At 50.3% G+C, this 27,457-nt stretch overlaps 1 protein-coding gene across 3 annotated transcripts; it reads left to right on the forward strand.

The window, feature by feature from the left end:
• Positions 1-562: 562 nt before the first annotated feature.
• On the forward strand, positions 563-27,457 carry CD58 (CD58 molecule). Of its 3 annotated transcripts, XR_004973269.1 has the most exons (7): positions 563-714; positions 15,067-15,363; positions 18,603-18,875; positions 22,505-22,567; positions 24,077-24,266; positions 24,793-24,829; positions 27,194-27,457. XR_004973269.1 is itself a non-coding variant. In XM_036343222.1 (6 exons), exons 1-5 carry the CDS (start codon positions 669-671, stop codon positions 24,822-24,824), a joined length of 711 nt encoding a protein of 236 aa, XP_036199115.1. In that variant the 5' UTR covers positions 563-668; the 3' UTR covers positions 24,825-24,829; positions 27,194-27,457. The 3 variants fall into 3 exon arrangements, 2 of the variants coding, with proteins under 2 accessions (XP_036199115.1, XP_036199114.1); XM_036343222.1 differs by lacking the exon at positions 24,077-24,266; XM_036343221.1 differs by lacking the exons at positions 24,077-24,266; positions 24,793-24,829.

Genomic DNA, 27,457 nt, shown 5'->3' on the forward strand with positions numbered 1-27,457 from the left:
GTCCCAGCCCCGGGAGAGGGAGTGCTGGGGTTGGGGGCAGGCTTTAGGAGAAGGTGGCCTGCGCTCCGATGAGGAGACCGGCGGGGAAGGGGCGGCACCAGGAACCCCACGCAGGCTAGCAGGTGCCTGACAGCTCCCGGTTCCCTGTTTAACCTGTCTGGTCCGGCGTCCCCTTAGCCCAGTAACTTGGCAGGAAAAGCAAGTCCTCCGTCCTTCGGCGGAGTCCTGCCACTCAGGGGCCAGCTGAGTGGGGCGCAGCTGTGGGGGAGCGAACCCCCCGCCACGGCGATGCCTCCGTCACGCTGCAAATGCCGAGGAAACCGGGTGCGGGGGGGGGGGCGGGGAGGGGCGGGGAGGCGGCACCGCGCCGGCGCGCGAGGGGGGAGCGGGGCCGCGCCGGCGCGAGGGGAGAGCGGGGCCGCGCCGGCGCGCGAGGGGAGAGCGGGGCCGCGCCGGCGCGAGGGGAGAGCGGGGCCGCGCCGGCGCGCGAGGGGAGGCGGGGCCGCGCCGGCGCGCTCCGGAGGAAGGCGTAGCCCGCGGCCCGCGTGTTGGCTGGGCGGTGCCTTTTCCGGAGGCAGAGGGTGTGGCCTGGGAGGATACCCTGGGTCGGACGGTGCCTGAAAGGCGGAGGAGCCCGCCGCCCGCCCGGCGAGTCAGGCAGATGCGCCATGGCCACGGGAGCCCTTCGCCTGTCCAGCTCGGTGCTCCTGCTCGGTGAGTGCGGCCTCCGCGAGCCCCGCGGGCCCGGGCAGCGCCAGGGTGCCCTGGGCTCCAGGACTTGGCGGCCCGGTCGAAGGCGGGGGCGCGAGGCCACTGCCAGTGGCCTCCCGGGTGGGGCTCGGGGTGCGGGTGCGGAGGAACGCGGCGAACCTTATCCGGGAGGGGCCGTGCCGCGCGCACGCCACGGCTCCCTGGGCCGGTCCCGGAGAGACGGGGCGGTGGCACCTGAATCGCTTCGGGGAGGAGAGGGACGGGACCCCGGCGCACCCCCCAACCCATCCCCCCACCCCCGACCTCGCGCGCCCGGGCTGCGCCCTGCTCCTTCCCCCTCCCGAGCTCCTCCTAAGCCCGCCCGGGCGCGCCCCTTCCGAAGGGAGCGGCTGTTGCCCTGACTCCAGTGCAAGTTACTTCTGAGCCTGCGGACGGGAAGCTCCCGGAACTTGAACCGACTCTCTCGCTCTCGGGTACCTGGCGCCCTGGCCTCACCGGCGTTGGCGGGCCGCCTCCGAAGCCCCAAACTCCCGAGGCGGCGACTCTGAATGGCCCTGCGGGGGGCAGGGGGGAGAGGTGTCCGTAGCGTTGGCCTCACTTAACGATTCCTTAGTAGGGCCTCTCCTCTCCCTTCAAAGCATAAAAGACTCACAGGAGCTGCCTTCATTGAACCCTGTTCTTCTTCTTCGTCTAAAATCAATCGTCACAGCAGCCCCATCGCATCCATATCTTTGTCTCCATTGTTATCGCGCCAGCCCCGGAGACCCCCTCTGCGCAGGGCCCCTCGTGACACTCACTGCCAACCCCTGGAGCGCGGTGATAGGCTTCACCAGCCTTTCTCCGTGCCCAGGGCTTCCCGCGGCGGCCGGTTTGCACTCCTGCCAGACGACCCTTCCTTCTCCATCCGCATTTACCGAGTGCCCGTGGGGTGCGGAGGGAAGTGTCTAGGTACCTATTGAGAAATCAGTTATCTTTTGTGGAAGAAGGACTTTGCGGGAGGGATGGCATTTGAACTTGGCCTCAGGGGACCGCTGGCTTGTGGATGTGCTGTGATTGGGCGAGCAGGTGAGAAAGGCAGGGCCGCGGAGTGGAGTGGAGTGTGCAGGTGAGACGGGGCATGCCGTGTCCCCGCAGAGTGAGTGCCCACTCGGGCGGGCTCCAGGCCCCCTGGGGAGCCCTGAGTGGGGGTCCCCTTGGGAGTTTAGATTCTCTTCTGCAGACAAAGGAGAACTCTGTCTGGGCCTGTCAGGCGCAGAACCATGCACTTAGGAGGAGTAAACTGGCCGCAGCAAAGAGGAAGGACTGCGTGGGGGAGGGATTGGAGGCAGGGAGGCCAGGGCCAAAAGAGCTGGGAGGGCACCAGAGGCCGGTGGCTGTGGCAGAGGGAGGAGACACAGACAGAACTTCAATGGTTGGAGTGATTTCTCAAATGAGCTGATCTCTCCCTGGTCCCAGAATGCACCCCTCACCTGAGTCATAACGTCTGTGAGTTACCTACCTTTCCTGTGTGTCAGTATCTTTTTTTTTTTTTTTTTTGTGCGTCAGTATCTTTGCCCTTAAAATGCCTGGGATCTTGTTCCAGCATCTAGAAGGGTTCAGCAATCTGGAGAAGGGGCTGTGTGTAACTTAAAGAGTCCAGAGACGAAATATAATTTTGAAAGGCATATTGGGGGTCAGAGGAGCCTAGCTAACGAAACTAAGTTCTCCTCGTTTCAGGATCCCATGCTTTTTATTAACACAAATTGTCCTGAGGCGAGGCAGAGCTATACACTTCAAAGGGTCAGGGTTTCCTATACAGAGTCCATTGTCAGAAGGGGCTGTTCAGGTGTTTGGCCAGTAGGAGGCAATAACATGTAGATTAAGATGCCCTGAGCTGTCTGGCAGCAAACAATCAATTTAATGCACCTTTTCAGGTTTGGGGAAATGCCACTCCAGATGATCCAGCCCTGCTGAGCATGCTGGAATTGGCTCCTGGCATTAAAAGGACACTGACAGCATCAGCTTCATAGAATAGTTGCGAACACTCAATAATAAATACTTAACTGAGTGTCAACATTGTGTCAGGCACTGTACAAGGACCAGGGATGTGGACGCAGCAAGTAAGACTTAACCTGGCTTTGAGAGGCGCACATTGTAGTGGGGGGACAGTAAATAAGGAACCAAGTAAATACATAGACACGGGGTGGTGGAAAAGTAGACATTTACAAATCCGTAGTGCTGAGGAAAGGGGAGGGGAAGTGGTCAGCATTTCTTCTTAAGTTATTAATCGTTAGGGGCATTTAAAATCTTTAGAATAGTTGCCACAATAGTACCCTGTGAACACGTGTACACTTTTCTCCTGGAATCACCAGTTAGTGACATTTTGTCACATTTGATTTACTCCTCTCTCTCTCTCTCTCTCTCTCTCTCTCTCTCTCTCTCTCTCTCTCTCTCTCCACACGCACGTACTAAAATTTATTTTTACGCTGAGCCATTTGAGAGTTGCAGTTCTTATGACACCTTACTCCTAAATATTTCCATGTGTGTCTTCTTTTTTTAAAATATATTTTATTGATTTTTTTTACAGAGATGAAGGGAGAAGGATAGAGAGTTAGAAACGTGGATGAGAGAGAAACATCAATGAGCTGCCTCTTGCACACCCCCTACTAGGGATGTGCCCGCAACCAAGGTACATGCCCTTGACCGGAATTGAACCCGGGACCCTTCAGTCCACAGGCCGACACTCTATCCACTGAGCCAAACAGGTCAGGGCTCCATGTGTGTCTTCTAAGAACCCCGTGTCTTCCGTAAGACACAGAACCACTGTCACAGGAAATACTGCTTCCCTGTTTTGTCCAAGAGCCCAGAAACTAAAGATGACTCACCCTGCATTTGGAAGGCATGCCTCTTTCATCCCCTTTAACCTAGAACTGTTGCTAACTTTTTCGTTTTGTTTCTTATTCTTTATGACATCACCATTTTTGAAGGGTCCGGAGCAGTTATTTTATACAATGTCCCTCGGTTTGGATCGTCTGTGTCCTCGTAATCAGATACTTTGTCGGGCAGAGATTTTTATGTGTTGGCTGGCGGGCCCTGGGAATTTTTGTAGGTGTGGTGTGTCAGCGGCAGGTACAGTCCGGTTGCCTCATTATGGGAGATGTTAACTTCGGTTATTTGGTTAAGGTGAGGTTCACCAGGCTTCTCCAGGGTGGAGGCGCCCTCTCCCCTTTGTACGTAGTACGTGACTTACTAAGTGACATTTTGAGGTTGTGTGATTATCCTGCTCCCCAACAATCTTTCACGCACTGTTTCAGCATCCAGCGGCGATTCTTTGTAGATGGCAAATCCCAGTGCCTGTGTTTCTTTATACATGATTGACATTCTTCAGCGATGACCTTCTGCACCTCCCTTTTTCATTTCGTGGATGTTTGCCACATGGCATTCCCGTCACTGTTCATTTCGATGCTCAGCGACCTCAGATTTGCAAGTGAGAACCCCTCAAGCTTCAGTGCCCTTTTGCCAGGTTTCCATGAGTTTCTGAGCACTTCCTTTCTGGCACAGAAAGAGATTCTGGACTCCTTTCCTGCCTCAGCCTTGTACCATTCCGCTGGGGCAGGTATTTAGAAATCATGCTCTGAGTGCCGGGTGCGCTCAAGGCACCGGACTCCTGGCTTCCCGGCCCTGCCTGATGTCAGAGCCAGGAAATAGAGTTTTCACCAAGTGGTGGGTTTGTCGTGTTAAAGCTCAGGCTAATCCAATAATTAGATTATTCTTCCCCTTCCTCCCTTCCATCTTTGCCTCTTGCTTCTCCACAGTGAGAACTCTATTCTTAGTAGCATCAGTATATTTTCCTAATCTATATTAAACACAAAATTGTTTGAGAATTGCTATACCAATACCACTACTAAGCACAGACAATTATTAAATGTAGTTCAAGATTTCTTTGCCCTTCTTTTTTTGTTGTTGGTTGTTGTTGTTTTTAATCTTTACTCAAGGAAATTTTTCCATTGATTTTATTTTAGAGAGAGTGGGAGGGACGTCAAGGGGGAGAGAGAGAGAAAAAAACATCAATGTGAGAGAAACACTCGATTGGTTGCCTCTGCACTCTGATCAGGCCGGGATGGAACCTGCAAGCCAGGTATGTGCCCTTGACTGGAAACCAAACCCTTGACCCTTCGGGGCACGGGCTGATGCTAGCCAGGACTCTTTGCCACTTTTAATTTTTCTACGTGTCCCACTGGATATGTACAGAATACTAGATTTTAAAGTTACTTGAGCCGAAACCGGTTTGGCTCAGTGGATAGAGCGTCGGCCTGCGGACTGAAAGGTCCCAGGTTCGATTCCGGTCAAGGGCATGTACCTGGGTTGCGGGCACATCCCCAGTGGGAGATGTGCAGGAGGCAGCTGATCGATGTTTCTCTCTCATCGATCTTTCTAACTCTCTATCTCTCTCCTTCCTCTCTGTGAAAAATCAATAAAATATATTAAAAAAAAAAAAAAAGTTACTTGAATCTTTTTTTCTTCTGTGTGGTTATGTTACTGATTTGTATATAGTTGCATTAATTTGTTTCTGTTTCTATTCAGTTTTAAAGGGTTTCCCCCTTGCTTTAATTTTTAAATATGTAATATATTAACATGGTTCAGGTCACAACTATATAAAGATATGCTCAGAGAAATCCTACTGCCCCCCCCCCCCATAGCATATAATTTGTTTCTGTTTTATCTTTCTTCTTTCTATTTGCTGTTATAAACAGATACATATGGTTATTTCTAACTCCCTTTCTAAACAGCAGATAACTCATACCATGTACTCTTTGATACCTTGTTTTTGTCAATTAACCATGTCTGGAACATCATTCCGGAGACACCGTCCTCACTCCTTTTGTACAGCTGCGTAGTGCTCCATGGGGTAGAGGTGTGGCATTGCATTTGGCCACTCTTTGGTGGTTAGTATTTTATATAGTGTGGTCTGGGGAGGGTCTCTTTAAAAGGGTGATATGTAGACTTAAGCAAGTGAGGGAGCAGGCCAGGTGACTGATGGGGGGTGGAAGCAGAGCCCTTCGATAGGTTTCAAGCATTTAAGGGACTTGAAGGAGATCTTTTTATTTTTATTATTTATTTATTTATTTTTAAATATATTTTATTGATTTTTTACAGAGAGGAAGGGAGAGAGATAGAGAGTTAGAAACATCGATGAGAGAGAAACATCGATCAGCTGCCTCCTGCACACCTCCTACTGGGGATGTGCCCGCAACCCAGGTACATGCCCTTGACCGGAATCGAACCTGGGAACTTTCAGTCCACAGGCCAACACTCTATCCATTGAGCCAAACCGGTTATGGCTATTTATTTTTTTAAATATGTTTTTATTGATTTCAGAGAAGAAGGGAGAGGGAGAGAGAGCTAGAAACATCAAAGATGAGAGAGAATCATTGATCAGCTGCCTCCTGCATGCCCCACACTGGGGATCGAGCCCACAACCCATGCATGTGCCCTTGACCAGAATCGAACCTGGGACTCTTCAGTCTGCAGGCCAACGCTCTATCCACTGAGCCAAACCAGCCAGGGCTCAAGGAGATCATTTTGTTGGAAAAGAGTGGGAAAGGAAGTTGTAAACAAGTTCTGTGGGCCCTTTAACGACGGTGACATTTTTTTACTCCCAATGAAATGGAAACTTCTGGAGGGTTTTGGACAGGAATGAAGTTATGAGGAATCATTCTGGGTGCTGGGTGGAGAGCAGTCTGGAGAGGGCAGGAGCAAAGAAGCAGCTTGGAGAGGGAGGGTTGAGGCAGCGGGTCACGCAGATAAGGATCAAGACGAGGAAGGAAGGACGAAATGGGAGCGACTGGGGTGTGGTTTGAAGGTAAAGCCGGCAGGCTTGGGGGCTGGTGGCAGCAGTGGACTGTTGAAATGTGGTCCGGGCAAATAGCAAGCTCAACACCAGGAAGTGATGTATTCGCTCTTCTCAGCAGAGCCTGCCCTGTTCTGATGCTGTTGAGGTTTTATGGACCGTTTTCCTTGCCAGCTGTCTCCCCAACTAGATTCTGGTTCCTAGGATGCAGGAACCGGACTTGCTTCAGTGTTGTTATTTTAACAGTACAGATTGTTACAGTCTCTGTCAAGTCTTTCTCCATCTTAAGACATTACCTCCCATCATTATGTGAGACTGGCTCACGGCTTTGCTGTCATCAAGATTCCTAGTCTGTGCTTTCACTTAGGAGAGAATCCAAGTCCAGGGGTATAGTGTGCTGCACTCCTGCCGGAAACCAGGCCTGTCTTATCCTGGCTGTAAATCTCACAGCTCCCAGGCACTGTGGTTAGTAGTTCAGATTTTGTTTTTGTTTTCATTTCATTGTCCCACCTTATTTTTTTTTTTTTAAGGCTGGGACCGTTAAAGAGGAGAACAAAGGGTCGGTTAAGTACCTTGTCCAAGTTCACACAGCAGACAAGGGGCAGAGTGTGCTAGCACCCAGATCTGCCGACACAGCCCATGCACTCCAGCCTGAGATCAGACGAGCAACCGCCTGAAGGTTGGCGAAGCCACGGGTGTCTCTTTTTCTCCCATGCGCACACTTCCAGGGCGATTTGGCCAAGGCGAGTGAGATGACGTAGGGCAGCCAGTTCCCACGCCCATCAGATTGTGTGCCCGTCATAACCTGCAGTCCGGGAGGGGACGCCTTGGCTCCGTAGAATTCAGAAGGCTAGTTAGTCACATATTCATTTATTAACATTTTGCCATATTTATACTCGCTCTGCACTCCCAGACACTTTTGCATAATTCCATCATCATATTTACGAAAATAACAGTAATCTCCTAATATCACCTGACTTCTGCCCTTATTCAAATTTCCTCACTGGTCACAAGAATGCCTTTTTTTTTAAAAAAAACCAGGATCTTGTCAAATTCTGCCCGTTGCGTTTGTTGCTGTGTCTGGCTTCATCTTGACAGCTACCTTTTAGAAATGTGGAAGAGACTCAGAGCCACTCTAAGAACGAGACAGTCTGGGACCTGTGCTGTCGCCTCGGTCACGCCAGCGTCTCAGGAAGCACAGGCTTTGTGGGGAAGGGAAGGTGGTCTCTCTGTTGTGGAGCAGAGTTCGCCGCACACATCAGCCCCGACCGCCCGGCTGTTCTGCCTTTTGCTTTCTTCTCCTGTCCTCTCTCCTCGGCTGCAGAAAGCTCTGTGCAGCTCCCCTTGCGGGCACAGCCCCTGAGATTCCGCAGTCACACCTCAGACGCTCTCGGGATTGAATGCCCAGCCAGGGCCCCTCCCGTTCCCTGTCCTCCCGTTCCCTGTCCTCAGACAGTGGAGGGTGTGGCAGCGAGCCCTAGCCATCCCAGGAGAGGGCAGGACACCATTCCAGCAGTTCCTCTTTGGGGGCGACTTTCAGTCTCCGAGGAAAATGCCTGTCAGTTACGTGATAGGCCGGACCCTCGCCTTCGCTGCTGCCGCGAGCCTGGAGGCCTGTGAGGGAGGCTCCCTGGGAACCAGTGGAAGTGAAGGGAACCCCTGCCCAGAACCCTGGGAGCTCTCTGCCCCGTCGGGAGCTGCTGATCCGAGGTCTCCGTTTGTGACCTTGATCTGTCCTATCGGCCGGGTCTCCATCTGAGGAAGCCAGCTTATTTCGATAGCTTGTTCCCCAGAAATGACCCCCTTCTGGTTCCTCGTGACCTTCATCCCTTTCCATAACACTCCCCAAATGTCTGTGACACTAGTGCCTCAACCTCCATCTGGCTCACTGGTAGTTCCTTCTTTTCTTCTAAACATTGAATTGTATACCTCATATGTTTTTGGTTTATCGATGTTTTTTTAAAAAGAGAGGAGGGGGAGAGACGGAGAGCCATCAATGTGAGAGAAACATGGACTAGCTGCCTCCTATATGTACCCCAATCAGGGATTGAACCCAAAACCTGGACATGTCCCCTGACCCGGAATTGAACAGGTGACCTTTTGGTGCCCAGGCTGATGCCCAACCCACTGAGCAACACCAGCCAGGGCTCACTGGTAGCTTCCTGAACATTTCCCCCATCCCCCCATAGACCAGTTAAAACCTGGGGTGAGGAATCAAGGTTAATATACACGTTCAGCAGATTATAAGAGAGTCAGATGAATAAGGTGATGTCATAAATTAGTTGTGATGGAGTTTCTGTTTTGTAATGAAATGATCAATAGTCTGTGGGAATACCGTGAATCAGACTTTGGAGAATGGATGTAGGAAGACTGACAGTGCCTTACATTGCTGTAGTAAGAACCTTTTTCCCCGAAGCAGGCTGTAGGCCTCAATATATTCTGAGAACTGTCAAGGTGAACGTGGCTTTTGAGCATCATAGCATGTGGTTACCTTGAAAGCACAGGTTACTAGTAAGTAGTGCTGTCAGAGAGGAATAGAACGCGGACCGGTGAACCCCGCTTTAGTGATATATTTTATTTAACCTGATACAGGCACAGTATTTTTGTTTCAACATGTTGTTGGTATAAACAGGAGATTTTTTTTTAAAATATATTTTTTATTGATTTTTTACAGAGAGGAAGGGAGAGAGATAGTTAGAAACATCAATGAGAGAGAAACATCGATCAGCTGCCTCCTGCACATCTCCTACTGGGGATGTGCCCGCAACCCAGGTACATGCCCTTGACTGGAATCGAACCTGGGACCTTTCAATCCGCAGGCTGACGCTCTATCCACTGAGCCAAACCGGTTTCAGCAAACAAGAGATTTTTAAAAATATTTTTTTATTGATTTCAGAGAAGAAGGAAGAGGGAGAGAGAGCGAGCAGAAATATCAGTGATGAGAGAGAATCACTGATTGGCTGCCTCCTGCAAGCCCTGCACTGGGTATTGAGCCTGCAACCCTGGCATGTACCCTGATGGGGAATCGAACCGTGACCTCCTGGTTCATAGGTTGACACTCAACCACTGAGCCACACTGGCCTGGTTAAATGTGAGATTTTTACATCCCCTTTTCATACCAAACCTTCAGCATCTGGTTAGTACTTTACACGCACACACTACGTCTTATTTTGGACTGACCCACCACATGTGATGTGCTCACAGACCACATGTGGCTAGTGGCTACTGACATGGACTGTACAGGGAGGAGAGGCAGCAGCTTGGAGGGGAGGGAAGGAAGCATGTACCTACTGGGCCGCAACCAAGGTACATGCCCTTGACCGGAACCGAACCTGGGACCCTTCAGTCCGCAGGCCGACCCTCTATCCACTGAGCCAAACCGGCCAGATCTAGTTTTTTGAGGGTTAATCCTCACTGGAGGGTATATTTTCCATTGATTTTTAGAGAGTGGGAGGGAGAGAGAAAAGAGAGAGAGAGAAGAGAGAGACAAACATCAAATGATGTGAGAGAGACACACTGATTGGTTGCCTCCTGCTCACGCCCTCAACGGTCTAGGATGGAACCTGCAACCCAGGTACGTGCCCTTGACCGGGAATCGAACCCGTGACCCTTTGGTGTGCAGGATAGTGCTCTAACCAGCAAGCAACACCGGCCAGGCTAGATTTAGCTTTTTAGAAGATGCTTGGCACACCGTCAGCCCCAAATGTAATGAGTGTTTGTGCTGCTGCGTTGTTAAATGTTGTCGAGGTTGAGCTGGCCTAGAGCTCATTTGATTGGGTTTACTAAGAACTAAGTTAAAGAATTGAGCTGCAAGAAGAAAAAAAAAAAAAAGAATTGAGCTGCAGCAAACTCCCTTGAGTAAAACACCGTGTCCTTTATTTTTTTAAGATATGATTTCATTTGTATATAACATTTTTTTCTTTTTTTTAAAATTTTGTTTTATTGCTTAAAGTATTACAAAGAGTATTACATATGTCTCCTTTTTTTTTTCCCCTTGACCTTCCCCAGGTTCCCCTACCCCCCCAGTGTCTTGTGTCCATTGGTTATGCTTATATGCATGCACACAAGTCTTTCGGTTGATCTCTTACCCCCCCCCTGCCCCCGTGTCCTTCTTTATCATCTCCATACTTGCTGAGCCTGTTTCCACCCCAAAACTGGAACATGCATCTGACTAAGCTGAGGATATTCATGAACTTAATGAAACATGACTTGTACCAGCACCCCCTCAGTCATTCTGGGCGGATGGCCCCCCACCCCCCCGTATGTAAATGTATGTAAATGTCTGAACAGAGACTTCGTTGCCTGGACTGTGAGCCAGTCCTCCAAGGGCTGAAAGTGAGACATGGTTTCAGAGAAATGAGAGGGTTAAGGCTGTGTCAAAGCAACCAGGGCTGCCCCCGGTCCCTGCCATCTTCAGGCTGGGCGGAGACCTCAGCCAGCCCCCGTCGTAGTGTCATACACACGGGGAAATGCCACGCTGCATGCATTCGGGTACTGAAACTATTAGGGGATTTTATTGTTTTGCCTCAAATAAATTTTTACCTTAACTGCTGCCGTCTGCAGGCCACCTGACCCGGACGGTGCTTTAGAGAGAGAAAGAAGTCTTTAAAAAGGCATTTCTAAGGAAAGCCCTTTCCCTAAGTCCCGAAGAGCGGTGGGCACATCTCTGAGAAACGGCACCAGTGACAGGCCGCCTCTCCCAGGCCTCAGACAGGCTTGGACTTGCACTGGGGCTGGCGTCTCTGCGTGGGTACAGGGTACAGGTTTACAACCTTAGCGGGGGCCGCCCCCTTGGCCTTGAAGGGGAAGCAGTAGACAAAGGGAACATGTCAGAAGGAACAGCGGGGGATAGGCTGGTAGGATAGGATGGGGAGTGGGGAGCCAGCAGACCCTCTGTCTGGCTCTGGTGCCCGAGGCAGGCTGGGGAAAGGAAGGGGGCTGTTTCGACTGTGTCTTGAGTGGTCCCAGGCCACCTACTCTTCGGCTCCAGTTAAAGGTCTGTGCCTGTCCTTGCCGCGTCATGGTTCTTCAGCCAGGTCCCATGGCACTCAGGGTTTGGGGTGACCCCAGTTTTGCTGCCTCTTGGACTGCATTTAAGTTGTATTCTATATCAGTTTAGTTAATTCGCTTAACTGTTTATTGAGTTTCCCTATGACTTCTTTGATTGCTCCTTGCATGGATGGATGGATGGATGGATGGACGGACGGACGGGTGGACGAATGGATGGACGGACGGATGGATGGATGGACGGACAGACGGATGGACGGACGGATGGATGGATGGATGGACGGACGGATGGATCAATGGACGGACGGATGGATGGACGGACGGACGGACGGACAGACGGATGGATGGATGGACGGACGGGTGGACGGACGGATGGATGGATGGACGGACGGATGGATCAATGGATGGACGGATGGATGGATGGATTTGCTCTGGCTTTTCTTCCTTCCTACACTTAAGTCTCTCTTGTTCCCTTTCCCCTCCCTCACTCTTTTACATCTCACATGTTTATTTACCTTAGAAAATTTATTGGGTGACATTGGTTAATAAAAGTATATAGGTTTCAGGTGTACAGTTCTATAACACTTCATCTGTATACTGTAGTGCGTGTTCACCACCCCACATCAAGTCCCCTTTCATTGTCATTTATCCCCGTTTACTCTCGCCTGCCTCCGCCCCCCCATTCCCTGTGGCAATCACCATACTGTGTCTGCATCGATGGTGGTTTTTTCTTTGCTTAATCCCTTCGCCTTTATCTCCCAGCCCCCAACCCCTGACAGCTGTCAGTCTGCTCTCTATCCATGGGTCTGTTTCTGTTTTGTCTATTAGTTTCTTTTGTTCATTAGATTCCACATATGAGTGACATCATATGGTACTTGTCTTTCTCTGGCTGGGTTATTTCACTTAGCATAACCCTCTCCAGGTCCATCCATGCTGTCCCAAAGGGTAAGATTCCCTTCGTTTTTATGGCCAAGTAGTACTCCATTGTGTAAACGTACCACAGCTTTTTAATCCACTCATCTGATGGGCACTTGGGCTGTTTCCAGATCTTGGCCCCTCTCACAGCTGCAATTGGATGTTTGTCTAATCATTTGTATGAAGTCTGGTGTCTCTACCAGAACATAAACTCCAAGAGGGCAGGGACCCTTCTTGTCTGGTCCTCCCACACAAAATAGATGCCCAGTGAGTATTTCGGAATGAATGAATGATGGACCAGGCTGTGGTGAAAGGGGAGCTGGGCAAGGAATCAGAAAACCTGTGCCCTGTCCCTCTGCTGCCCTAAACTTGCTGAGACACGGAGCAGTTGGTGTGCCCCTGGGGCCTATTTGCCCATCTGTAAAACGGACGTAGCATCCCCACTGCACCTGGGCGTGCAGAGGGTTTGAGAGGGACGCGGGAGGACGTGAACACACCTGGAAGAGTGGAGGCCTTCAGTCACTTTCCTTGGTGCTCCGTCCCGTCGCCTGTGAAATGGAAGTAATTTGTATATACTTTAGAGTTGCTTCCAGCTCAGAATTACTGCGATTCTTTCTGAACAGAAGTCTCCCTTCCCTCCCTCCTCGCTTCTCTCCACACCGTTCCTGGCTTGTTTTTTTCCTGTTTCACAGTTCAGGGAACATCGCTTTTCTCCCACCTCCACCCTACGCGCTCATTCATTCATTCATTCATTCATTCATTCATTCAGAGGCGTTTCAGGCCCCACTAAGTGTGTGGGAGACTCTCCGCTTGGGATCCGGCTGCCTTCACCTGCGTCCCACGTACTGTGGTTGAATCCGGGAGATGGTGCGTAATCAGCAGTCAGCCGGGGTGCTGCTGCCTTTTTGAGGGCAGTCTCCCTGAATTAAGGGGGATGGTTCTAAATGTCCTTGCAAATAGACAGGTGGGGATATTTGCTTCTCACTTGAAATTACTGGGCACCGTTGCCTACAGTTGGTTATTGAATGTCTTGATTTCTCCTACGCTCTCGCAGTTACCCTGGTTGCTGCTCGGCAAAAACTTCAAATTTCAGTTTAATGTCTTTTCCCTTAACAGCCGTTCTTCTCTCTTTAACAAGAAAGTTAAGCCTGGAGCAAGATGCATCTAAACGCATTTGGGGGGCATCAGGAATACCCCGGTCTTAGTGGTGGTGATAAATGTTTAATGACTCGTTTGGGGTGTGGTGGGGGGAGGCCCTCATTGAAATCCTTCCATCAGAGAGGTTAACCACGGGCTTGTGACAGGTTTGAATCAGCTCCAGCCACACGGTCCCATAATCCTCACCGTCCCTCTGGCGTGCTCCCTGTCATTGGGTTTGATCTCAATAGCTCCCCTGTCAGCCAAGAAAGCGGACTGCCCGACAGCCACCGGTATGGCCTCCCTACCCCTCGTCCCCACATCCAGTCACCAACTCCTGTGATAACCTCTCCAGTCCATCCACTCGCGGGGGCGTCCCGGCCTGGTCTGTCCGTCCGCCACTCCTTGCGCCGCCTCTGTCCTGCTTTCTCTGCCGCCACTCAACCGCTGGCCGCTCTGCAGATGGTCAGCCGGCGGAAACTTACATTGCGTCCTGCTCATCTTCTGTTTACACCCTTTCTGTAGCTCTCCTTTGCCATCAGGATACGTCCCAAGCCCGTAGCATCCTTCCCTGACCCCTCCAGCCCCTGCTCACACACTCGGAGAGGGCCCCGCCCGCCTCCGCAGCCTCCTTCCTGCTCCCCACCCCCGGCTCTCTGTTCCAGACATTGGGAACTGCTTTTATTTCCTCAAACAGACCACACTCCTCGATTCGGGACAGGCCTTGGAGCACTGCTTCCTCTATCTTCCACCCACTCTCCTCCCTCCTTAGCCAGCCCTCAGCTGGCCGACTCCCCTCCTCCTTCAGCATGGCTTCCTGGGGAAGGCCCCGCCCAGGTGGCTGTCCTCGCCTCCTCTGTGTCCTCTCCACCCAGTGAGACTCCTCGAGGCCCTGGAGCGATGCCCGTCTTGTTTGCTGCCATTTTCCCAGCATTGCCCACGTGCCTGGCATGTAGGGGGTGCTCCACCAATGTTAACTCCACTTCCTGGGTTTTTGTGGGCCCCAGTTAAAGAGTGGATTCTAGCCCTAGCTGGTTTGGCTCAGTAGATAGAGCATCAGCCCACGGACTGAGGGTCCAGGGTTCAATTCCGGTCAAGGGCACGTGCCTGGGTTGCAGGCTCAGTCCCCAGCCCTGGTGGGGGCGTGTGCGGGAAGCAGCCAATCCATGTGTCTCTCTCACATCGATGTTTCTCTCACTGTCACCCCTCCCTTCCTCTCTAAAAATCAATGGAAAAATATCCTCAGGTGAGGATTAAAAAAAGAAAAAGAGTGGTTTCTACCTGGTCAGGCATCTACTTCCTGTACTTTCTGTCGGCGGTTTATCAGCTTAGCGCACAAAGTGGCCGATGAATAATTTTTACCACGAAATTCAACTCCTTTCTCCATAGAGCGTCTTGGAAGATGGTTCTCTGTTTTCAACAATCATATTTTTTTCCTAACCTTTTTTTTTCTCTCTCTCTCGTAGGTTTCATCAGCTGCCAGAGCTTACTGCGTTATGGAAGTATAGGTGGGAATATCACTTTGTCGCCATCAAGCACTGTAAACTTTACAGAGATCATATGGAAAAAAGGAAAGGATAAGATGACAGAATGGAGTACAAACCTTGAGGTCAGAACTTACTCCCATTTTGAAGGGAGGGTTCATTTAGACCCTAAGTCAGGTAACCTCACCATCTTCAATTTAACATCATCGGACGAAGATGAATATGAAATGAAATCCGCGGATCTTACAGATAGCTCTAAATTTCATCTTACAGTCCTCGGTGAGTATTTCATAACTTGGTCTGTTTAAAATGGCAAATTTCACCTGGCTGGCATGGCTCAGTGGTTGAGTGTTGACCAGGGGGGTCACAGTTCGATCCGTGGTCAGGGCACATGTCCACATTGCGGGCTCGATCACCAGTGTGGGGCGTGCAGGAGGCAGCCGATCGATGATTCTCTTTCATCATTGATGTTTCTACCTCTCTCTCCCTCTCCCTTTCTCTCTGAAATAAATAAAAATGTTTTTTTATGGCTGACTAATACTCTGTTGTATGTACATATACCACAGCTTTTATATCTATTCATGCTACGATGGACACGTAGGTTGTTTCTGTGTCTCGGCTACTGTACGTAATGCTGCCGTGAACATCACCCCCAGTTTTTCTGGATCGTTGTAGTGCCTGGTTCATTTTCACTGTTTCTGATGTTCCCGCCAGGGTCATAGTTCTCGGGGATTGTGATATTGAAATAAAGGTTCTTTTTAATGTCCCAGTTTCTCAGTCCTTGCTGTCTGCTGTCCTCGCTTGCCATGGTGTAACCTAGAACTTGTCATTTCCAGTCATTCTGATCCCTTCATCTCTCAGTAGCAGATGTCCTGCCCCTTCTACTTTTAGCTCAGGTCCTCGGCTGTGCTGACGGATAGCCTGAGGAAGCCTGGCGAAGGCCTGCAGAGGAGCCAAACACAGGAGGCGCGTTTCCCTCCGTGATAAACGCAGTATCGACTGGGGCACTTCAGGTCCTGCTTGGGGAACCTGGGCCGTAGCCTGTGGCTGTGAGGAGCCTCTGCCTCCCACAGTAGACTCGGTGAAATCTAGTTTTGGAAGGTGAACCGGGTGGTAGGTATTTACGGTGGATCGGGGAGAAGAGGCGCCGGGGTAGAAGCCACTGTGGTCGCTCAGGTAGACAGAGGTGTCCGTAGGAGATGTTGGAAAAGGAGAAGATCCGAAGATAAGCCAAGGAAGACTCAACCGTATTTAGAACTTGTCATAAAAAGACATAGAATGACTCATGGCTTTACACCAGTTGACTAAATAATTCATCGTCCTCGTTGTCTTAAAATGGGGAAGTCAGACTTCTGGGGGAGAGTGTGTTTAGTTCTATTTAAGTGCGTTGGTATTTACTCTTCCGGAGACACCAGACCTAACGGAAGGCTTTCAGAAAGGGAGTTTTACGGGTAGAAGGGGGTTTCCTGGCACCTCTTGCTTCTGCATAGGAGTTGCTATTGGCTTTCCCTTCTCCTGCAAAGCCCCCTGCGAATCTCCGCTAATGGTGTCCATGAGCTCTTTCTCAGCCCCTTCACAGCCTTCGTTGCATTGGAACGTCCATGTAAGTCGAAGTGACTGCCCTTCCCTGAACCGGTCCAGACCGGTGTGTAATTTTTTACTGAAGTTAATGGAAAGATGCAGATGCCAGCTGGTCTGTAGAGGAAATCCTCCTCTCTGACAGGGTGGTGGGCGGAATTAATTAATTACACAGCGACTCACTCAGTTATTGTGGGGGATGAAGGAGGCACGTTCCTGGCCTGTTGAATCTGTTTAAGGTGCAGGTTGGCTAATCTGTTAGAAGTCGCTGTGGTAAGACCCCGGGCAGCGAGAGGCGAGGAAGGGCTACCGATGGGAAGGTCTGCGTGCAGAAGGTCACCCAGCCGCCACAGAAAGGTCTGCACACCTGTTGGTGAGCAGGCGGCCCGGCTCTCCCAGGCCGGGATGTGACAGTGGTGGAGCCACGAGAGCTCCTGGAAGAGCTTCTGTGTCGCTAAGTGGGCTCTGACAGCACAGGACGTGATACTAGTTCTCCCACGGGTCTCCCCTCACGGCATTTTCCTATCCCACCTTGCCTTGACCGTGACCGTGTTCTGTTCTCTCTTACAGAGGAAAACGAGACAGTCTTAGCAATGGGTTTCTCCTTTTATAGAACAGGAGCCTGGGCTCCTAAAGTCTTGCAGCTCCTACAGGAGCTGTGGTCCAAGGCCGCACAGCCTGCCGGGGCCAATGCTCACACCTCCCAGCTCCTGGCCAGTGACCCCTGCCAGTGCCCCACGCCCTCACGGGAGCTTCACTGTACCAGCCTTGATGCAACTTTGCTATAATTTGCTTTTTAGTACATGTTTATAATGTATTGAAATTTTATTATCCAAATGCTACCAGGACTTTTTTGGTGTATATTTCCTGTATATTTACGTTTTCTCAAATGTCTTATAATTAGTTAGGGGGTGGGAGTAGAGATGCAGGAAGGCATCTGAATGAAATACAGGACGCGTGAGACACAAATGAGCATTACGATGTGAGCGGGTGAGATGGTGCAGTGTGACCTGTGAGTGTCTTCGCCTGCGGTGTGCAGGCCCAGGCTGCCTTAGCCGGTAGGAGGCGCTTCCCGGGGGAAATCTGAGAGGGAGGCCTCGGGGCTGGCAGGTCCCTGACAGGTGCCACGCCTTATCCTACCTGTCAGTGGGGCCAGCCCACGGTACCTTTCACAAAACCCTTTGAGTCACTTTGAAACATTTCAGATTTTCGAAAAGTAGTATAAACTCTTTCCTCTCTGTAGATTAAAAAGCACCCCACTGCTCTAGCCGGCTTGGCTCAGGGGATAGAGCGTTGGCCTGCGGACAGAAGGGTCCCAGGTTCGATTCCGGTCAAGGGCACATGCCCGGGTTTCGGGCTGGATCCTCAGTAGGGGGCGTGCAGGAGGCAGCCGATCAATGATTCTCTCTCATCACTGATGTTTCTATCTCTCCCTCTCCCTTCTCCTCTGAAATCAATAAAAAAAATATTTTTTAAAATGCAATTCTCTACAAAAAAAAATGCACAAAAAAAAGCACCCCACGTAGTTATGGGGAGCACCCCACACTCAAGCACGTGACTGTTTTTAGTAAACGCGGTAACGAATACTTGTAATAAGTGAGAAAAATAAAAACTAGAAATCCTCATGTCGTTCAGGTGAGGATCTGCCGCTGAGTGAGTTTGCCACCATCCCGTCCGCGATCTTGGGGCTTTCAGAGTCGAGGATGAGAGCAGGGGCCCGCAGGTGTCCTGAATTGGAGCAGGCAGATTGGACTTCCGGGTGGCGGGGGCGGGTGGCGGGGGGGGGGGGGGGGGGGAGGGAGAATGCTCTCCTATTGGTGCCCAGGGAAGTGGCCTGCCCATCTCTTAAACTCACAAGGAAGTTGGGAGGTTTTCGTAAGTTCACAGATGATGAGTCTGCATATTATTATTCTTGGACTAAACGTTACCTTTTTTCCCAGACCCTCTCCCGTCTCCGACACTAAATTGTACACTGATGAATGAGGTCATCTACGTCATTTGCGAGGTGCCTCAGAGTTACGGCCGGCATCGGGAGCTGTTACGCTACATGTGGCGTTGCCCTTCCCCACAGTGTAAGGGAAGCTGGGAGCTCGAGGCCCTTGTGCTAAATTTTACGAAGGAGGATGATCTCTCACGGGAAGTACATTGTTTGGTTGAAAATCCAGAATCCAACAGGACGGCCTCAATGGTTTTGTCAACCTGCGTCCCAGGTGGTGAGTACGTCCCCTGGCAGAGATGCTACATAGTAACGGTGTTCACGGACCAGTGGTGGTTTGTGGGTTTCAAACTACAGGGACAGTGGCTAACGTCCATTTCACAAATTCAAAATGTAAAGTGAGCTACAATGTTCATGGACACCCATTAGAGATATAAGCGAACATTTTTAGCACTTCCTCTGTCAAACACCACTCCAATACGTGTGTTAATGAATTCGCACAGGACCCAGTGAGTTGGGTGCTATAGTAATTATTCCTTTTTATGGGCAGAAACCAAGACGCAGGGAGTTTAAGTTGCCTGCCCCAGGCCAACAGCTAGTAAGTAGAAAAGCCTGGATTTGGAATCAGGTCATCTTGGGTCCAGAGCCCTTGCTCTTAACTATTTATAATTCTGTTTCTTTTTCTTTTTTTAAAATATGTTTTTATTGCTTTTTAGAGAGAGAGGAAGGGGGAGAAGAAGAGAGAGAGAAACCTCGATGAGAGAGAATCATTGATCGGCTGCCTCCTGCACACCCCCACTGGGGATTGACCCCACAACCCGGGCACATGCCCTGACCAGGAATTGAACTGGTGACCTCTTGGTTCCTGGGCCGACACTCAACCACTGAGCCACACCCACCAGGCTGCTTCGTAACGTTCTTCATTACCTTTATGTTCTCACATGTGCTACAAGACTCTGCGTCTGATACGTTTGTCTAGTTTAGCGATTTTCAACCGGTGGGCTGCAGTGATTTTTAAAACATGCAGTACCTGACCACTTAGTCAGGGGCACTGACCTCATTTCCTTAGATTGTCAAATAAAAAAATGGGACAGTTGTGTTTTGCGGGCTTTGCACCACATGAGATGAAAAAGGTTGAAAATCGTTGGTCTAACACCCAGTCAATCTCATGCCAAGCTGTCTCACTGATGGTCTTTTTTATGTTAAGTCTTAAGTACATTTGTAAGTGGCCATTTTTATTATCTAATTTTTACATTGTATCTTCAGTTTACAAACAAAAGGATCAGTGATTTGAAAGTGGTTCATTAAAACATAAGAGAACAGATGAATTATAGTATTAATTATAATTCAGAATAACGTCATAATTATATATCGTGAACAGGATTTCCAGGGTAAATAGAGAATATGCGTTTCTTTGGGCTGAGATAGGGTGATTCTGTGAATTAATTTTTTTTTTTTTTAACAAGCCACTGAAACAGAAAAGGACAATTAGTAAACATAATGAATATAAAAACGTTGAATTTTATTTGATGAGTGAGCCATTCTCCTTACGTCTCCAGTGTATCGTACCTTTTGAAACTTCAGATAATGACATGAAGCCATTAAAGTTATGGTTTCATTTTCAGACAAAGCAGTGTGACTTCTCGGGTAAAACAAACATTTGCAGGAAAAGTACAAAATGGGTTCCAATTTGCAGCTGATGGATTTGGTCCCTAAAGACAGAGAAAAGACCAAACCCACGGAGGTGTCACTCATAGAGGCACCATTTGCACAAGCCACACAACTGCCAAGATTTAAAAACCCACTGCAGCCCTAACCGGTGTGGCTCAGTGGATAGAGCGTCGGCCTGCGGACTGAAGGGTCCCGGGTTCTATTCCAGTCAAGAGCACATGCCCGGGGCTCGATCCCCAGTAGGGGGCGGGCAGGAGGCAGCCAATCAGTGATTTCTCTCCTCATCGTTGATGTTTCTATCTCTCTCTCTCCCTCTCCCTTCCTCTCTGAGTTCAATAAAAACATTTATTTATTTATTTTTTTTAAAGAGGAAAATGATGATTTTTATTTTTAAATATATTTTACTGATTTTTTTACAGAGAGGAAGAAAGAGGGATAGAGAGTTAGAAACATCGGTGAGAGAGAAACATCCATCAGCTGCCTCCTGCACGCCCCCCACTGGGGATGTGCCCGCAACCCAGGTACATGCCCTTGACCGGAATCGAACCTGGGACCCTTGAGTCCACAGGCTGACGCTCTATCCACTGAGCCAAACCGGTTAGGGCAGTAAAAACATTTTAAAAACCCACTGCAAAGTTAGTGACAGTTGTTATGCTTGGAGCAAATTTCTGAATTCCACCCGTTGGGTGTTGCATACTACCCAAGGCAGACTGTGGAAATGCCATCCATGTGCGAGCAGATAGCTGCTTTCCAGCGGGAGTGGCAGAAAGCCACACCAGCGTGCCCTGCGCATAGCCAACCAGGAGAAAGTGGCTGACCGGGTACAGCCCGAGTCAGCAAGTAGAAATCTGGAAAAGCTTCGTGTTCCACGAGGCAGCACCCTTGAAGGACAGAATTCCTGGACAAGCTCCTCTGTAGAATTATGTGATTGTTGCAGGAGGTTTGCAAGCATTCGGTCCTTGCCCGGTTTTCATTGGACACTTGCCGTTGGGATTGAATGTTACACCTCGCAGACACCTTGAAGAGAAGGGTCGTCACCATAACATCCCTCTCACTGACGTGAAATACGAGTTGTGATTTTGAAAACAAACCCTTTTTTATTAAATAGTTGTGATTCATCTTCTTAAAAATCTCCCCTCCCCATTGATGGTTCACATTACATTGTAGATTTTGAAAGTTTGAGAGACATTGCCAGATAGTTCTTTGGCCTTTTAAATCCCAGAGTAGTGTTGACATGAGATACATATATGTCTGGGACCTGTTTTTGGTCTCCAGTAACCAAATGTTTTCTTCTCTGAAAATCTGGGCCTGAGCTTAATGATCTAAATCAGCGGTCTCAACCTGCGGGTCATGACCCCTTTGGCAGTCGAACGACCCTTTCACAGGGGTCCCCTAAGACCATCCTGCATATCAGATATTTACATTACGATTCATAACAGTAGCAACATTGCAGTTATGAAGTAGCAACGAAATTAATTTTATGGTTGGGCCACAACATGAGGAACTGTATTTAAAGGGCCAGAAGGTTGAGAACCACTGATCTAAATGATTCTTTTACAATAAAAACCCCCTCCCCCCACCCCCCCCCGATGATTTTAAATACTTTTCTAGAGTTGCATGCACCATAACAGATACAAATCCATGAAGATACAACATTTAAATATTGGCTCTTACTTGTTCAAGTGTTAATTTCTTGTGTAGACTTTCTAATGCTTTAGCAAGTGAATCATAGTGACTCACATCGACTAGCCTGCCACTTGTTAGCAAACCCTTCCAAAAGCTATTTCTTTGTGAGGCACATGGCAGCCTTTTTGTGCTTAGGGGTGCTGGACCACATGTCAGCACTGTGCTTGGGAGACCGTTTTAGGCCGTGAAATCACCAGCAAAAGACCAACAAACATTAAAAAATGTGGGGAACTGGCACTGAAGAGACCACGATAGAACACTTGCTGATAGAATGAGAGCGGGGCAGGAAGGCAGCGTGTGGCCTTGCTCAGACTCGGCGGGGACACGTGCATTGGGCGACTCATGCTTTTCACCATCGGCCACATGTGCCCACAAGTGATCGTGAAGGTGCTATGGGGATGGATTTGAGGAAAACAAAGTTTAGCAAGTAGGTAAATTGCAAACACGGGAGCTGCAAGTAAGGACGATCATCTGTATCTTTATTTTGACCAGGTCAGCTAATTGCATTTCTCTTCTTTCTTTCCTTTCTTTCTTTCTTTTTTTTAACAGGTAATTCAAGGCATAGATACACACTCATAGGTGTACTATTAGTAGGAGCAGCCTGTGCAATTGGTATGTATACTCCTCTTAAAAATATAAGTTTTCAAATGTGAGTTGGTTTTTCAAAGGCTGGACAGTGAATTTGGAGATAAAAACACAGTTTGAATTGGTAGGCATTTCGAAAGAAGCAGAAACTTTTGTGTTTTGTGTTTGTCTGGTTGCCGAGTGTGCCAGGTCCCTCCGAAGATTCTGCATGATTCTAAGGTGGGATGAGTCCTCCGGGCACAGCCAGATAGTCCTGGGATCTAGTCTACAGCCTCCTTCTGTCCGGGGCCCACTTCAGCATAGAGTTATACTTCTGGTCTCCAAGCCAGATTTTGCAAAAGACTCCTTACTCTTGGCTGCTGTGGTCACAGTGCCCATGTCTTACAGCCTAAGACAGTGATGGCAAACCTTTTGAGCTCGGCGTGTCAGCATTTTGAAAAACCCTAACTTAACTCTGGTGCCGTGTCACATATAGAAATTTTTTGATATTTGCAACCATAGTAAAACAAAGATTTATATTTTTGATATTTATTTTATATATTTAAATGCCGCTTAACAAAGAAAAATCAACCAAAAAAATGAGTTCACGTGTCACCTCTGACACGCATGTCATAGGTTCGCCATCACTGGCCCAGGAGGAGGTCCCAGGTAGGAAGGAACTTTTGTTGAGTTGGGTGACATGGAGTCCTATATAATAAAAATCTAATATGCTAAGTGTCTGGTCATCCGGTCGGCCATTCAACCAATCAAAGCGTAATATGCTAATGATATGCTAAGGCTGTTCAACCACTCGCTATGACGTGCACTGACCATCAGGGGGCAGATGCTCTGACTGGTAGGTTAGCTTGCTGCTGGGGTCTGGCTGATCAGAACTGAGTGAGACGGGCCCGACACTCCCTGGAGCCCTCCTGCGGTCCCTCCCTGGCTGGTCAACTTCCCGAGTCCCTCCCTGGCCCCAGTCATGCACCAGTGGGGTCCCTCGGCCTGGCCTGAGCCCTCTTGCAATCCGGGCTGAGGGACCTCCCCGCCCCCCCCCCCCCCCCAAAGTGCACGAATTTTGTGCATCAGGCCTCTAGTGGGTAATAAAGATCTGGTGTTACCTGTGTTGCCTGAGACTTCCTTGGTCCCCCAGAGATATCGGGCCAACCTAGAAAGCAACCTGTATGCCCTGGACAATGGGTGACCTAACACACAGCCCTTCCTCACATCCCAAAGGACATTGACCAGATGGGAACAGATATTCTTGAAGGCCCATCTGTTTCCATATCCACCTTCACCAAAAGGGTATTTGCAAGGCTCATTTGTGACTCCCACGGGGAGTGCTAACGAGGAAGCTAAAGGGCATTCAGTAGAGAGGAAATTACTCCAGTGTCAGTATTGGTAGCACCACGTAACCTAAAAACAATTGTTCTAAAAAAATAATCTGGCACACGTCTCCGCTCTAAAGCCACGAGTTGGGAAATGGTAAGGTGCTGGGCATGGAGCTTTGGGAAAGGGAGTGAGTCGAAGGTGAACAGCTCCAGCACCTCGTTGTAGTGGGCAGACACCTACACGTGGACCAGGAGTGTGGCTCGAGGCTGAGGCTGGTGCCTTGTGGGAAGGAAACGGATGTGTACCCGTGGGAACGGTACCTTCACACCCAAGCCTGCGCTGCCTGACACAGTAACCACGAACCACGTGTGGCTGTCCAGCCCTGGAAATGTGGGAGTCCAGCACTCACTGGGCTGTGAGTATAAACTACACACTAGGTTTATAAGACAGTATTAGAGGAAGGAATGTGAAACGGATCATTCATAACGTTTCTATTGACTACATGTTGAAATGAGAATATTTTTATATGTTGGGCTAATAAGTAAGACAGACTACGAGAAGTAATTTTACCCATTTCTTCATATCTCTTCTGTACGTGGCTACAGACATTTTTTAAATACTTGTGTGGCTCACATTATACTCCTATTGGGCAGCGCTAGTCCACACCATTCTAGCCTGCCTTCATGGTCGGCCCTGTGCCCACTCTGCAGTAGACATACCATTTTGTCAGCAGTTTCTGCTTCTCTGTCATCTGATGACTCATTTTTGGACCAACTCAGTCCCAAGTTTCATGGAAGCGTTTGGGACAGTGAGATATGCCGGCCAACAGGGCTCTGGTATTGAGTTTTTCACATCCACGTCTCTACAAGGCAGTTAGTACCTGCAGGTTTCAGCTTCCGTTTCCAGTTCTTTAATTGAGATGAAAATGTCTTCATTCGTAGGTTTTCTGAACTATGCCAGACGGACGGAATGAACCACGTAAGTGCCCTGTAGACCATGCTCTGGGGAAACTGTGTCGTGTCCTAGACCAGGACAGCCTCGCTGTCGGGTGCCCGTCACTTGGGGAGCCAGCTTCTATGTATCTGCCAGTGCCTGGGACCGTACCCACTGACAGCAGCAGAGAGAGATACAAACCACAGTTCGTTAAGCACCAGCCGCGTGCTGGCACTGCCCTGGCCACCCTCCACATCTCCTCCCATTGGACCCTCTCCACTAGCCTTGCACGGGGTCAGTACCACGTGCCAGAGACCCTGAAGGTGAGACTCAGGAGTCCAGTCCCGTGGCAGCAAGGGGGAGAGCCGAGACGCACATCGAGGTCCTCAGCTCCCAGGGTTGTACTCTCCGCCAACACATGTCCCTGCTCCTCCCCCCCAGGAAGATCAGACCGAGGATTCGCCTCAGGAGCCAGGGTCAGGGCTGGGCCCGGGTGTGCGCAAAAGATAGGACCCAGGCATGGTCACCGGGGGCGGTGTCCGTAGTAAATGCCATACGGAGGCTCCGAAGGCCCCGTGTGACAGATCCCGCTGGTGGGAGGATGCTGGGCCCGGGAGCCGGGCTTTGCGGGGTGAGGGGCAGAGTGGACCGGCAGGTTGGGCCAGACCAAGGCACTGAGAGATGCTAAGAGGTCCGGGGCTTTTCTTCAGGGGAAGCACAGGATGTTTGAGCGGAGCTTTGCGTTAGAAAGATCCTCTACTACCAAAGGGTTAATAGACAAGTGTTGGGAATGGGGCCGTGGGTGAGGGAATAAATGGAATGACCTGGCCAAGCAGAGAGGGCCCGCATCAGGGGTCACGCAGACGGGAATATGGAGGCAGAGATGTGGGGGGAACGAAACTGGGTGTCTGATAAAGGGCACGGCCCGCTCCGCACCAAGCTGAAGCAGCGGCAAGAGAGTCCGTATTTGCAGGGAGATCTTTGGAAGTCGGAGGCTAAATGATTGACATGGGCCGGGAGCCGGGAGCTTCCTGAGCAGGAGAGCTCTGGGTGCACACGCTGCTCTGGGGTCAGGTCCAGGAGGCAAACCTGACATTTAGGGGGACACCCCAGGGAGGAACTGGCTCGCTCCGGGCTGGGTGTGGGAGAGAGCTTCCCTTTTCTCCGTATGCTTCTGTTCACTCTCACACTTCGCACTCCGTGTGTTTGCTGCTTATTTGATAATTATTTTTAAATGCAAAGAGCCCATCGTGGCTGGAGGGGGAGTTCCCTAGGCTCCGTTATTAAAGAGTCACGTGTATGACGGAGGGGTGGGAATTAGGGGGAGAGCTGGGGGGCAGCAAATGCAGAATTGTCACATCTCCTGAGGACAGTGTCAGGAAGACCTAAAGGCAGTGAGAACCAGCTGAGCACAGCCATGTCGGTGTCAGGTGTCTGCGGGCGGGCGAAGGGACAGTTCCTTTGGGCAGTTTCGGGGAGTGCTGTCAAGGCCTGGAAACATCCCAGCGTCCGCCAAGTTCAAAAGGCAGCAGAACCCCTCTCCCTGGGGGGAAAGGTTTGCAGGTGCATCGCCGCCTGCGGGCGCTGGAGGTGCCGTCTGGTTCCCCAGAGCGGATGGATCAGGCTGTGGGTGGCGGGGAGCTGGGGCCGAGGGCGCCATGCCCGGCAGGTGCTGCTCTCCGGAGTCCTGTGCTGGCCAGGACTCGGGGGAGAAGGGCGGCTTTTGCCCCTCACGAACCCACAGCGCCCACTTCCAGGTTTGGGTAGGGGGAAAGCACCAGGTTATTTCCCACAGCAGGAGTGTCAGGAAGGCTGGGGGTGGAGCACAGGTATTTTGGGAACTCTGGGCTGGGCTGGGCTGGGCTGATCTGGCCTGATCCCGGCTGACACGCTCTGGTCTCTGAGATCCAGACTGTGGAGAAGACAGAAGCCAGGGAGTGAGGGGCTTGCTCAGGGAGGCGGTGCCCCCAGCTTTTAGCCGCTTCCTCTGTGTTAACCCCCGATTGTGTCAGCACCAGGGAGGTGACCAAGAGGGAAGTTGAGGTGGGAAGGAAGCTGTCACCAGCAGAGTCATGTGGCAGAGAAGGAAATAAATGCTGAGAGGGTGACAGCTGACACGTGGGACATTTCCACTGCCCGCCGAGAGGGGTCAGTCCGAGGGGCCGGGGCGGGGCCTTCGGGCTCTGCACCGAAGGTAGCGCTTCTGCGGAACTCCCGCTTCCGTTGGCCTGGAGGCCAGTCCCTACGTCTCTGCCCCCCCCCCCCCCCCCCCCCCCCCCGCCGGCGCCTGGCTGTTGTTGGATTTATTACAAAAGGGCACGAATAGGAGGGTAATCATGACTCTCAGGCTGCCACGCAGGTTGACTGCATTTTACCGGTTACTGACATGAGACTTTTTTTTTCTTTCAGCTCCAGATGATGAAATCAAATCCTCAGTCACTAACTGAAAACAACTTAAAATACCTCTGCAGTATTAGTCTTCCAAAACCTTCCAGTTACCTTAACTGGTAACTTCATCAGAGTGTTTTGGTGTGGGTTTGGTTTTGTGTTTTTTTTAAGAAAAAAACAAACCAAGGAGATTACCCCTCCCAGTACTGTGTGGCAGCTAGTCATCTTACTGTCCCTGGTGCTGTGGCTGCTTTTGTAAATAAATGTAATTATGTACAGAAACAA

The sequence above is a fragment of the Myotis myotis genome, unplaced genomic scaffold, assembly GCF_014108235.1.
Source record: "Myotis myotis isolate mMyoMyo1 unplaced genomic scaffold, mMyoMyo1.p scaffold_m19_p_18, whole genome shotgun sequence".
Taxonomy (NCBI): domain Eukaryota; kingdom Metazoa; phylum Chordata; class Mammalia; order Chiroptera; family Vespertilionidae; genus Myotis; species Myotis myotis.